The following is a 12,482-nucleotide window of genomic DNA, read 5'->3' as shown; positions in this document are numbered from 1 at the left end:
TAACCGAAGCCTCATCCATCTGGGATAGCAGATTTTTTCTAGCCTTCAACTTCTTCTTTTTCTCACCTCCCACTTCATTACCTTTCTTGCATTTGCTAGCAGTGACATATGGTTTCTTATTCTGACTGCCAATGGGGTGGCCTATCTTCTTCTTGCTTGGGTTTACCACAGGCGACTCCAAAGTGATAAACCCACGGTTGCAGCCTCAATTTTTCTCTTCCCAATTGCCAAGTTAAGCCTTGGTTTTTTTGGACACACATAAGTATCCCCCGATCGTTTCCTTCTCTTACCAGTGATTGGAATCTCCCTTATAGTAACCTGATGCCTAAATCTCTGAGGAAGAAAGGAACCTGCAAGAACAAAAGATAGAGTTGCAGCCACTCTACAGGTACCAATGCAGTGTCGGGCCACCACTGTTAACCGTAATTTCAGATGAGCTTGCCACTAGTGCCGCCATTCCAGACCCCACTACCTACTTGGCCAATTGTGCTCTTCCACCGTTTTCCACCCCCTGTAGTGGTGGCCCCGAGGAAGGCAGCCGCACATCGGTCACAAGACCACACCGGCCGCACCTTCCAAAATTCTTGTGATGCTTGAAGTGCACCATGGCCTTGACCTTGTCCTCCAAACAAAACAGCCAATGGAGAAGCAAAGGCTGATAGAACTCTATCTCAACCCGAATACGCAGCACACCTCGCCAGAAAGCTGGTCTGTCCCACTCCTTCATATCACCGAGCATACTTTCGATCATGCGCATCACCCTCTTAGAGCGAAACGCTGGTGGGATCTTTAACAGCGCGATCCAATAAGACGATCGCTAGCTACAATGGTAGCAGATTGATCTCTCCACGCCATCATACTCTACGAGAGTAATCAGGGCACTGTTCGAATCCCTATAGCCCCTCACACCACAACCTGGCTCTGTCAGTTGGATCCAAAAATGTGAAGAGGACCTCATCCCCATCTGCAGGCTTAACGCTAAAGTCTTCTTTGATGTTCCATGCAGATAGAAATATCCTTAGGAAAGATCTCCTCTTATACTCCCGAGCAGTAAGTAACCTGCGCACCATATACACCTTAGGCCGCCCAAGGCCCTTGCCCTTGGAAGGCCTCAGATCTACAGCCCTCTTCCCCTTCGCAATAGCCAGAGAGGCTGCCAGTCGAGTTGCCATGGCATCAATGTTCTCCATAGCTTTGAAGCTCTTGATTTTACTTGCTGGAACTCATTCGCAAACCCTAACCATAATTGTAACCCTAGAGAGAGAGAGAGAGAGAAAACAACGATGTATCTTATGTTGTATTCTTTAAAATAACTAAGGTAGAACATGTATTCATGTTGTCTTTCTATTATGTTTGTAATATGTGTTCCATCTAATTAATGAATTATTTGACCAAAAAAAAAGAATAATATTCAATCCAAACAACATTTGAAAGAATCTGATTGATCTGAGGGCACGTTTACTTATTTGGAATCAGAGGGAATAATTACGGGGTAAAAACATTCTTGTGTTTACTAACACATAAAGGAATCAGAATGATTCCGGGTAAAAGAATTCCTGCGATGTTTGTACCCACATTTGTATGTCCACTCAGACATACCTAATGTGCAGATAGTCATTGAGTGACTTCAAACTTTAATAAGCCGCTCAAGGAACGAATGGACCGATGACTAAACATGTCGGCCGATGAATAATTGGACAGTTCAGTTGGTCCAAGACGAGTCAGACAAAGCTAGGCCTTTGGTTATCGGCCGGCCCGTAGTCATCAATTAGAAAAGAGATTTATTGTCTAAAAGCCCATCGGCCAATTGTTCAAATCACTCTAGTCAGTTTCCAACTCAAACTCAACTTGGGAAGATAATAGCCGATTGACAGAGAAGGTCGATAAGTGATAAAGATGAGATTTGATCAAGTTAGTATTTCAATCGAATTGAAGTTCGTTAGCCGATAAGGAGAGTTCAATCCAAGATAGCCTATTTCAAGATTAATTGCAGCCGCTGATGACGACCATCAGAGCCGATCAAGATAGAGTCCAGAATCAAGTCAGCCGACGATAAGTATTGGAGCCAAATCAAGATAGAGTCACTGAGGCAAGAGGAGGCTGAATTCCACTCAACTTCAAAGAGCCAAGAGATCAGTTCAAGTCACAGAGCAGCCAATATAAATAGAAGCATCGACAGAAGACATCACACACACACAACTCCAAAAACTCAAGCCATCAAGCTTTTCTTGTTTTCGTCTTACCTTTTGCTTAGGTAGAAGTTCCGTTTGTTTCCTTAGTTAGTTTGCTCTGCTAGTTACAGTTACTTTACTTTCCTTGTAGCCTAGTATCGATTTTGAATTGTTTTATTTGTTTCTTTCAAACAATAGTTAATAGTTTTCAGCCATTCCAGATTTCAGTTTCATCATTATTGTCTTTGTTATTTGCTTTATGCTTTGTTTATTTGATCATGTTATTTACTGTTCATAGTCGCATAGTAGCTATCAATCTTGAGAATTTCATTCGTTACGAGTTCACTTTTACTGTTGCTTGTTATTACTTGGATCCAATTGACCTAAGCCTTGTGACCAGACAATTTGTATTCACTCATACTCTCACAACCACACCCAATTCACCCGACCTTCAGCCATCAAGTCCTTGATCCAAAGGCAGCGAACTATCGGCCGAGAATAAGTTCCTTCCTCGGCCAACAATTGCTTGATAAGTCAGAATCACGCGCACTACATCTACAATTGAACACTTGGCCTTCTGGCCGTGTGCTGGCACACCCCGCAATCAATTCATTGAGAAAGACATTTGTTCCTTGATCTCTCGGCTTTCTTGGCCGAGGTGATTTTCAGAGGCAACACGTTTACTAACACATGAAGGAATCAGAATGGATGTAAGTCCCACCTCCTTATCAGGAATCAATTCCTGAATACTCAGGAATTTGATTACGAATGGGGGAGATGGGTTTAGGAATCAATCCTCCGAAATCAATACCGATTCATTTCTTCTCCCATTCCACTTGTCTCCGATTCATGATTATTTTCCATTCCAATTAAGTAAACGTGCCCTGAATGTTTGAAACATCTATTTTTGCAATGAAAAAGAAACTACTACATCCAGGTAGAAATTATTCTCATCCTCGAAAAAACAATTGCCTTGCTTACCAGTGCATGCAGGCTATTCTTGTGGTCACAGTTGCGTTACACATGAACCCCAAAAAAGTTTTAATATCTACACTTACAAGTATCGACATTTACCAATATATAACCGATATTAGATATTTTCTTTCGTATCTTCGCTAATACTACCGGTGTATTTCTAACAATACCGATATTTAAAACCTTGAAATAATATTGATTTATTTCTATCGTACTTATCACCAAATAATGAAAAGTCATTAATGAAATTTATGTAATTTTTTTTGGTAAATAAATTTATGTATCTGTTTGGGCCTGAATAAATTATCAAAGCCTCATGAGATGTCAGAGAAGCCCAAAAGACGATTTGGGTCTCTTCGAACCCCGCGAAACCCGATAACAGGACTCTCCTCTGTAATAAATAGCTCCATATACAGGACTGCACTTTCGACTTTCGCTTCGTCTTCAATGGCTTCGACCTCCTCCACCAACCCATTCGATGCCTCAACCTCAGGTACCCTCTTCTTCTTTCTCTTTCCTTTTCCCAATTCTATTTCTTGGGTTTTCGATTCACCTTCTTTGCCCCGCGACTTCTGTTCTTAATCCACGAACAGGGCCTAGAAGATTTTGAGAAAATCAATGGTGTTTTTAACCCAAAACTGAAACCCAAAGTAATTTTGCTTCTGTTTTCTAAACAAAAATGGGTATTTGAATCCCTGTAATGATAAACAAATCGAGTAGTTAATTTGGTGAGGCATTAAAGCATTTTGTAGATTTATGGATCGAGGTGCTTGATTTTCTGTTTGGTATAGTAATGGAAAGCTGCAGGCCCAATTACCCAATTCATAGAATAGTAACTTGGCTCGAAAACTTTCGGGTTTTCAGCTGCATTATCTACTCTTTTATGGGTTTGAAGCCTTTGTTGTCTGGTTTTTTTTTTTTTTGTTATCTCAAACTATATCAAATAAGAAGCTAGGCTATAACCTCTTCTAGGTGTCTTTTAGTCTTAATTAACTCAAAATTGGTAATATACGTAGAGTAGCAGTTGAGAAATTTGAAGATCAGCATCACATGTTCTGACAATGTTATTTATGTATCTTTGTTGTCTACTGATTTCGGTGCTTGATGTCTGGAGATAGTCTACAACTATTGAAACTTATCATGTTTTGAAGATTTATGCAAAATCGTTGGACATGAGATGTGTTTATTTATTAATTGGCTTCCAGGTAGACTGGTTTTCCAACTTCTTATTGAGCAACTGTTGGTGCATTGCTCCTTCAAAGCTACAACCTAGCTTTCTGCCAGGACTAGTCGTACTCATACCACTATTTCTGTATAGCCAGTTCCCCTACATATGGTTAAGTTATTTGGTTTTGTGTTTCAGGTAGTGCAAGTGAAAAGGATGGTGTTGAGTCTGCACAGGGAGCTGCTACTCTTCCAAGCTCAAACTCAAAACCTGAAGAAACCGGTCAGAAATTCTTCTCATTCACAAATGCATGTTTCCCCAATTCCTGTTCTTCTGTTTGGTTTATCTCTAAAATATTACATCAGTTTGTTGATCAGAAGGTTTGATGTCCTGTCTTTCCTTTCTTGATAGATGTAAAAGCCCGGGTAGATGCCATGTGGGAGCAAATGAATAAAGGAATATCTACTAAGAATTTCAAGGATTTATTAAAGAAGTCTCATTCACCTGCGAATAAAACTCCAAAGAAGGCATCGTCTGATGTGAGGATTTCTTCATTCTCACTGTTTGTGTTGGATGATAAAATTTAAGTGGCTAGAACTTGACTTCTTACTGACGTATTTCTTCTCAGGGTTGGAAGGCATATCTCGGCCTGGCACCAAAGAAGACGGAGTCCCCAAAAGAAGATCTATCACAGAAGGGATTAAGTGTCGCACAGAACAACACTACTGATATTGTCATGCAGGACAGCTCTAGTGAGAATGCCAGGAAGCTAGCTGCTGCTGCCCTCGTAGAAGTTAAGGATGCTGGAGCTGCAGTATTAGGTAGAGGGAAAGTTGAGGTAAGTACATTGTTTCGTTCTCCTGCTCTTTTGCACTCTGGTGCCATATGGGGGGGGTGGCGGCTTGGTATACACTTTTGAGACCTGTCTGTATAAAATTGGCTTTTCTTTAAGATGGACCTTTTGATTAGTCGCCATGTTTTTGCTTGAGAATCATATTTGATGAGATGCATGCCATTTGAGGATATAATATAAAATGTGTCTATATGCATCTAATTACCAGCCATCTTTTGCTACTTGAGTAGTCTTTGTTATTGCCCAAAAATTTCCTTTTTAGGTTGAATTTCTTGAGCTGATCTAAATCAAATTTTAATATTTACGAGAGCAGCCAAATCAGTCATCATCTGAATGTAAAGCTGCATTTTTTTTTAAAGTGATATTCTATCGGCTTGCATGGTTAGTTCATAAATGAATTATTAAATTAAAAATCAAATCCAACACTTCTGTTTCTTTTTGTAGATCACAGAGGTCCGGGACTTTGCCGGTCAACAAATTGAAGTTAAGAAGCTTGTTGACGCTGATTCAAAGGAAGCATCTGAAAAGGCGAAAGCTCATGCACCTTCAGCTGTTGATGCCGTGCTTGAACAGATCAAGAAGAAACAAAAGCTCAGTGTGCTCGACAAAACCAAAAAGGACTGGGGAGAGTTTAAGGAAGAAAAAGGGTTGGATGAGGAGTTGGATGCTTACAAGAAGAGTTCAAACCAATATCTAGACAAGGTTTCCTTCTTGGAGCGAGCAGATTATCGGGAGTTTGAACGGGAGAGGGATGCACGGCTGGCTGTGCAGGCCAAAAGGAGGCCTGATATGAGGGAGGGTCCATAACTGCACAATTCAGGGCTGCTTCTGAATGCTTGTACCAAACTGCCAAACTTACAATTGTGGGGAGGACATGAAAAGTTGCTGAACTATCGGTATCTTTGCTTTGATTTCGTTTACAGAGCAAAAATGAAAGCCTTCGAGTAGTTTGTAAGGGGGTATTGGGCATCATTTGCATTAGGTGTTTTCAACAGCCCGGATTCTCTATGAGAGAGGAGAGAAGGGCATTAATTGTAAACTAGCTATTTTATTTGAATCAAAATTTATGGGTGGGATTGTAGGTCTTGTTTCTTATAGAGCAGGAGCATAACAGAGCAATGTAGCTCAATTCTTTCTTATTATGTGGTTGTACTGCAATAAGAATAATGATAAGATGGTTTCTCTTCTGAATTGGTCTTGGCCATTCTTTACCCGTTACGTTATATATTAGACCCACAATCGAGACAGAATAACGGAGGAGATTGCCGACGATTTATAGTTTGGCCAGTGTGTAACAATATCATGTGTGGAAACATCTACAAAACTCAACGTCCTTAATTTATAATATTGCAACCTTACAGATTTGGATGTAAGAGTTGACACAACAAAGAACAAACTAGTTGTACACGACCAAAATATCATAAACAACACAAATAATCTCTTTGCTCGTTCTTTAAAGAAATCGAAGCCCTGCTTGTGTTGTTATTCACATTGAGATCTTGTCATTCCCTTACTGTAACCAAAGGGACAGAAAACCTTGTAATCAAGTACTTTATCTGCAACCTTCAATGAAGGCCAAAATAACTAGATGGAAAGTTCTTCACAAGTCATTCCAAAATTCTTAAAAAATAAGACGAAATGAAAACAAGAGTAAAAGTAATTAATTTTTCTAGATGTGAATGGCCTTGTCATAAGTCGCCATGGCAGCTTCCTTCAAGGCCTCACTCATGGTTGGATGTGCATGGCAAACGCGAGCAATGTCCTCACTTGATGCATCATACTGCAATGCTATGGCTGCCTCGTGAATGAGCTCTCCCGCATTGGGTGCCATGATGTGAACTCCCAAGATCTTATCTGTTTCTTTCTCAGCCAAAATCTTGACTAGTCCTTCAGCATCATCTATTGCCTTGGCTCTGCTGTTTGCCAAGAATGGGAACTTTCCAACTCGGTATTCGACGCCTAGGGCCTTCACTTGCTCCTCGGTCTTTCCAACAGACGCAACCTCAGGGTGAGTATAGACAACCCCAGGGACCTTATCATAGTCCACATGGCCAACCTTACCAGCTATGAACTCCACACATGCAACCCCATCCTCTTCTGCCTTGTGAGCGAGCATAGGTCCAGGAATAACATCACCAATTGCATGAACACTTGGAACATTTGTTACAAACCTTTCATTCACTAAAATTCTCCCCATCTTGTCAGTTTCAACTCCTATCTTGTCCAGATCGAGCCCAGATGTGAATGGATTCCTGCCAGCGGATACAAGAACAACATCAGCTTCAAGTGTGGTCTGCTCACCACCAGCTGCTGGTTCAAGGGTCAACTTCACACCATCTCCAGAAGTATCAACTCCTACCACTTTTGTTTTGAGTACAAATTTCATCCCTTGCTTCTCAAGGGAACGCTGGAATTGCTTGCGGATTTCCGAATCCATTGATGGGACAATATCAGGTCCAAACTCAACAACAGTTATCTCAGAACCAAGTCTTCCCCAGACTGAGCCCATCTCAAGGCCAATATATCCTGCTCCAACAACCACAAGTTTCTTTGGGATTTCTGACAGAGCCAAAGCACCAGTTGATGATACTATTTTCTTCTCATCAATGGTAACCCCGGGCAAAGATTTGACATCAGAACCCGTGGCAATGATAATATTTTTTCCTTTCACAACCGTATTCCCGCCATCAATGGTGTCCACTGAAACTTCATTGGGGGAGATGAACTTTCCATAGCCTTTAACATAAGTCACCTTATTCTTCTTGAACAGACCTTCGATTCCTTTAGTCAGATTAGACACGGCTTTGTCTTTCTGGGACATCATGGCAGGCAAATCGATCTGAACATTGTCGAACTTAACACCATGACTTTTAAATGAATGCAGAGCTTCGTGGTACATGTGAGACGAATGAAGAAGCGCCTGGACATTAAACGTTCAGTTAGAGCTAAATTTCACCAGCAACTCACACCAACATAATTCAAGGAAGCCACAAAGACCCACCTAGTTATACCAAAAGCAAGATAACATTTACTTGACAGAAGCAGTGAATTTTATGGCTTATTTACTGGCTCATCAATCACAGGGTCAGATGAAATTTGAACAAAACCAAGTAAACTAGCACCATTTTGCCCCACATAAGATTTCAATTAATCAACTCAATCCAATCAAAATGAAACCAAAATCACAATCAAGCGACTGAAATCTAACATATGGACCAAACAATTAGATCCAACAGATAGTAAAATCAACCAACAAATCACACACGATTATCAAAATTAAACCTATAATAGATTAAAAACCCTAGTAAGAGTGTAAGAATGAGGAGAGAGAGAATACCTTGGAGGGTATGCAGCCGACGTTGAGGCAGGTGCCGCCGAGAGCACCGCGCTTCTCGATGCAGGTGGTCTTGAGGCCGAGCTGGGCGGCCTTGATGGCGGCGACGTAGCCGCCGGGTCCGCCGCCGATGACGACGACGTCGTTGTCGTCAGATCCCGAGGAAGCGAAGCCGCGGGAGAAGGAGGTGATGGAGAAGGAGTAGCGGACGGCCTCCGACGACGTGTTGGACAAGTTTCTAGATAGAAGGTAGGCCTTCCGCCGAGCAAAGCTTGCCATGGCCATTTTCTAGGGTTTCTGGTGAAAAATTGAGAGAGAGCTTTTGGTTTCGCTCAAAGGCAAAAGGCTGGACCTTTCAAATATGACTGAACCAGACAGTGGTGCTTTGCTTTGCTATACAGAATTTTATTTTCTGTTATTGCCTTCTATTATATTCCTTTTTTTTTATGATCCTGTGTGCTAAGGTACACAGTACAGTTCCTGGTGTAACCGTTGATCGTTTGCCACGTTGACGATGTAAGTGTGATTTGGAAATGAAACGTAATCGTGGCCGTCGAACGCGATCAGGTTGAGGCTTACCTTATTTGACTACTCCAATTGAGTTGCCAAATCAATTGATTACTAGCACACAATCATGTGTTGGCTACCTAATTTTCAATTTTCATTTTTTTTTTTTTTGGAGTTAGACATTTTATATAAAAAAAAAGAAGAGTACAAGTGCAGAAAATGGTAGCCTCACAGAGGCTTAGCATATCACAAACTGGGATGTTTGGTTTAGGAGGTGTGCAAGATGATGAGGCTATTTGTCTGCTGCCAACTGAAGCCAATCCAACAATGGACAGTGACCCATAACACTCTCAGGCCTTGTTTGGATTGCGATGAAGCAAAACCATAAAGATCAATTTTTCATAGCATGATTCCGTTTAAGGTAATGCTCGCTGGAATGAGAAGAAGAATAACAGAATATGAATCACAAATGTTGAATCCAATCGATTTAAATCAAGATTGTAAATTATGTTACAGTTCACTCGATTCAATTCAATACAACTCAAAGTACCTACTTCTATCCTACAAAACTGCTGACCGCTTTGTTCAATAACTATCTGAAACAGCCACAAACAGATAGAAGTTCATTTCCTTTTAGAAAGAGTAAATACTGAATCACATTCAATTGCCGCCTTCCAGCAAGCTTCTCAACCTTGAAAAACTGCAGTTCCTTAACCTTGGCCCCTCAGAGCGAGGCTCAACAGCACAATCAGGAGAAGAGAGGCATACAACAATAACAGTGAGATTGTCAGATGCATGCTTGCGTAGTGCTTCTTTCACGAGTTCTCTGGCACACTGTTGCGGATCATTATGCTTCCTCAGCTCACGCCGAACAAGACTCACTGCGTATTGGCTAGACATGACATCCCATATCCCATCACAACTAAGAATCAGAAACTCATCATCTTCTGTTAATTTAACCCGCTGAACCTCCGGTTCAGCAATGAGAGGTGATGAGGAGCCAAGTGGTAATTTGAAATCCCAATTTCCAAGGGTTCGGGTGACTGAAAGATAGCCATTCAGATACCCATCATCAATGTAACCACCCAACTGCTCCACCCGCCTACGTTCCGGCAAGTAAGTAGGCTTATGATCTTGGGACATATCAAATGCGATTCCTTTCCTGCAAAGAACTGCCCGACAGTCACCAGCATTTGCTACAAGCAACTGCCTTCCAAGTACTAGGGCAGTCAATGCTGTGGTTCCACATGAACCATCCACGCTGTGTTCATCGGCCAAGGCCTGGTCTGCCAGTAAAAATGCTTTCTTATGTGAGTTCTCCAACTCTTTGAAGAAAGCATCATCAAAATCTACTGTATGCGGCAAATCAGCATCTTCAAAAAATAGTCTCATGGCATTCCTCTTGATATAAGTAGCTGCTGCAGGCCCGTCATGCCCATCAAAAACTGCATAAAATGCACTTGGCAAGGAACTATTAAAGAAAGGCCCAACACGGGCAGATAGGTCATCGATCCGAATGTGATCGTCATCCATGGAACGCCTTTCTCCGATGTCACTATGGCTTCCTGAGTGAATGGTTGGAACAAACTTGACTGCAGCAGTCTCTATTACAGCATTAGCAATGGTCTCTGAGCACCTCACAACCTGATAAAAAAAAGCACAGAATTAGGTTAGTACAGGTGTCCTTCATCTCAAAACCACAGTTCTAAAACTGATCATGCAGATACAAACAAATAACAAGTAGACCACTAAGACAACCGACTCACAAAGTAATTATACAGTTTCACCAGTACATTTTCTCTGCAATTAAGTAAGCTATTGAATGCATCAAACAATCCCAAAAAGCAAGCAGCCAACCAATTTCTTAGGATAGTAAGATCACCCAACATTAAGATGGCAAACTAAACTCCCAATTTCCTGGCCCACCCATTTAAGCAAAATTCCCAGCAACATACAAGGCAGGTAAGAAAACAAAAGAATCTGCACACAATCTAATATGATATTATAGAAAATAGAAATTAACAGGTTCAAAACTCTTAACCAATTAATACAAAAAAGCACGTCTTTCCCAATAAATTTCACACTTTAAAATTCAAGTCACCAGCACATAATCAGAACTTATTTGTCAGGTTTTTCTGGGTATCAAAAAACCAACTTTCTAAAGTGGGTGGGTAGCGTGGGGGCCAGAATTGAAGTCTGCAAAAATATTCTAGGCATCAAAGATAAATACTTTACACTTCAAAATCATCAGGATGGACACCATGAAATTCAGAACAAAACAGAGGGGAAAAAATCCAATAAACAAGTAATTCAGTAGACTCTAATTCAACCCTATTAGATTCATAAAACCATCAACCATGTTCGATTTTTGTTCATTCAATTCAATTCAACAAAACAAAAACTGATCTTGAGCATAAACATCAACCCAAAAACAAAATCAACGACTAAATCCCACAAAAACCCAACACCAGAAACTAACACCTTTCAACAAAACAGTAAGCAAATCACTAAATTCTCCACACAAACTCAAAAAATTAAGCTAAAGCAACACAGTCACATACCGATTCGAATCCCGAAACCTCGGTCGAAATCTCGGCCTCAGCCACCATATTCTGGCTCAGAATCATCCTTAAACGCCGTCGTAAAGTCACGAAATTTGAGAATCTAGGGTTTTCTTCACTAAGGGAATCAGGGTTTTTTTTTCTTTTCTTTTGGTTCTTCGAATTCTGAATCGCTCTGGATTTTCAGATTTTTTGTGTGTTGCAAATGTGAAGCGGATGGGAGAGACTTGGGGGTATTTAACAGGTTGAATATGGAAATTTTTACCGGCTGCAGCCAGTAGCACCGCCTCTGGTTACCGCCACGTGCGCGTGGCTCGACGCGGGCTTGATGTGGTTCCAGGAGGAAGCGTGTGTTTCACGCGAAGGTCAAAGCACGTAACTAGCTGGAGGTAACTTGGAATGTGTGTGGTGGTTCGACGGTTCTGCCCCTGGTGGGTTAACTTTTGCGGCTGTTGGTTTCCGATTCCTGTGCGGTTTTCGCTTTCCTTTTACGGATAGACAACTAAACAGTGGGGGCACCAGGCTTCTCCTTCACGCCTTTTTTTTTTACTGGTCAACGGAGATTTTATTTTTCGAAAATGTTTTTTTTTTTTTTTTAATAGGGATTTTTGTTAATATTTCAGTTTTTTGTTTATTGACAATGGGAAACAAAAAAAACTCAAGATCAATAATTTCTAAAAATAATATAATCATTCGACGCATTTTTTTTTTACCTCCTGCGGGTCTCGTTATAATTTGTTAAGTTCTGTTTTGTAACTTTAAAGAAAGTTGCATAAGTTTTCAAGAGGTCTTGGGTTTCAAACTTCTTGATTTGAAGTTAATACTCTAAAGTTTTAGTCATGAGGCTGTTTAATTTGGAGTTTTGGATGTCGAGTTCAAGTATGAGTCTTGATATCCAAGGTCGAGTTTCAAGTTT

At 40.9% G+C, this 12,482-nt stretch overlaps 3 protein-coding genes across 3 annotated transcripts; 1 reads left to right on the top strand and 2 right to left on the bottom strand.

The window, feature by feature from the left end:
* Positions 1 to 3,508: 3,508 nt before the first annotated feature.
* Positions 3,509 to 6,355, top strand: LOC133708870 (uncharacterized). Its single transcript, XM_062134427.1, has 5 exons — positions 3,509 to 3,639; positions 4,510 to 4,593; positions 4,723 to 4,850; positions 4,940 to 5,149; positions 5,609 to 6,355. The coding sequence occupies exons 1-5, from the start codon at positions 3,594 to 3,596 to the stop codon at positions 5,969 to 5,971; spliced, it is 831 nt and encodes a 276-aa protein (XP_061990411.1). The 5' UTR covers positions 3,509 to 3,593; the 3' UTR covers positions 5,972 to 6,355.
* Positions 6,356 to 6,613: 258 nt separating this feature from the next.
* On the bottom strand, positions 6,614 to 8,902 carry LOC133708868 (dihydrolipoyl dehydrogenase, mitochondrial). The gene is made up of 2 exons (XM_062134425.1): positions 8,502 to 8,902; positions 6,614 to 8,084 (listed from the first exon to the last, which is right to left on the bottom strand). The coding sequence occupies exons 1-2, from the start codon at positions 8,781 to 8,783 to the stop codon at positions 6,834 to 6,836; spliced, it is 1,533 nt and encodes a 510-aa protein (XP_061990409.1). The 5' UTR covers positions 8,784 to 8,902; the 3' UTR covers positions 6,614 to 6,833.
* Positions 8,903 to 9,464: 562 nt separating this feature from the next.
* On the bottom strand, positions 9,465 to 11,769 carry LOC133708869 (probable protein phosphatase 2C 13). The gene is made up of 2 exons (XM_062134426.1): positions 11,567 to 11,769; positions 9,465 to 10,649 (listed from the first exon to the last, which is right to left on the bottom strand). Exons 1-2 carry the CDS (start codon positions 11,630 to 11,632, stop codon positions 9,666 to 9,668), a joined length of 1,050 nt encoding a protein of 349 aa, XP_061990410.1. The 5' UTR covers positions 11,633 to 11,769; the 3' UTR covers positions 9,465 to 9,665.
* Positions 11,770 to 12,482: the final 713 nt, after the last annotated feature.

This window comes from Rosa rugosa, chromosome 5 (assembly GCF_958449725.1).
Source record: "Rosa rugosa chromosome 5, drRosRugo1.1, whole genome shotgun sequence".
Lineage (NCBI taxonomy): Eukaryota > Viridiplantae > Streptophyta > Magnoliopsida > Rosales > Rosaceae > Rosa > Rosa rugosa.
Note: the sequence above shows the minus strand (reverse complement) of the source record. Positions and strands in the feature narration are given on the sequence as shown.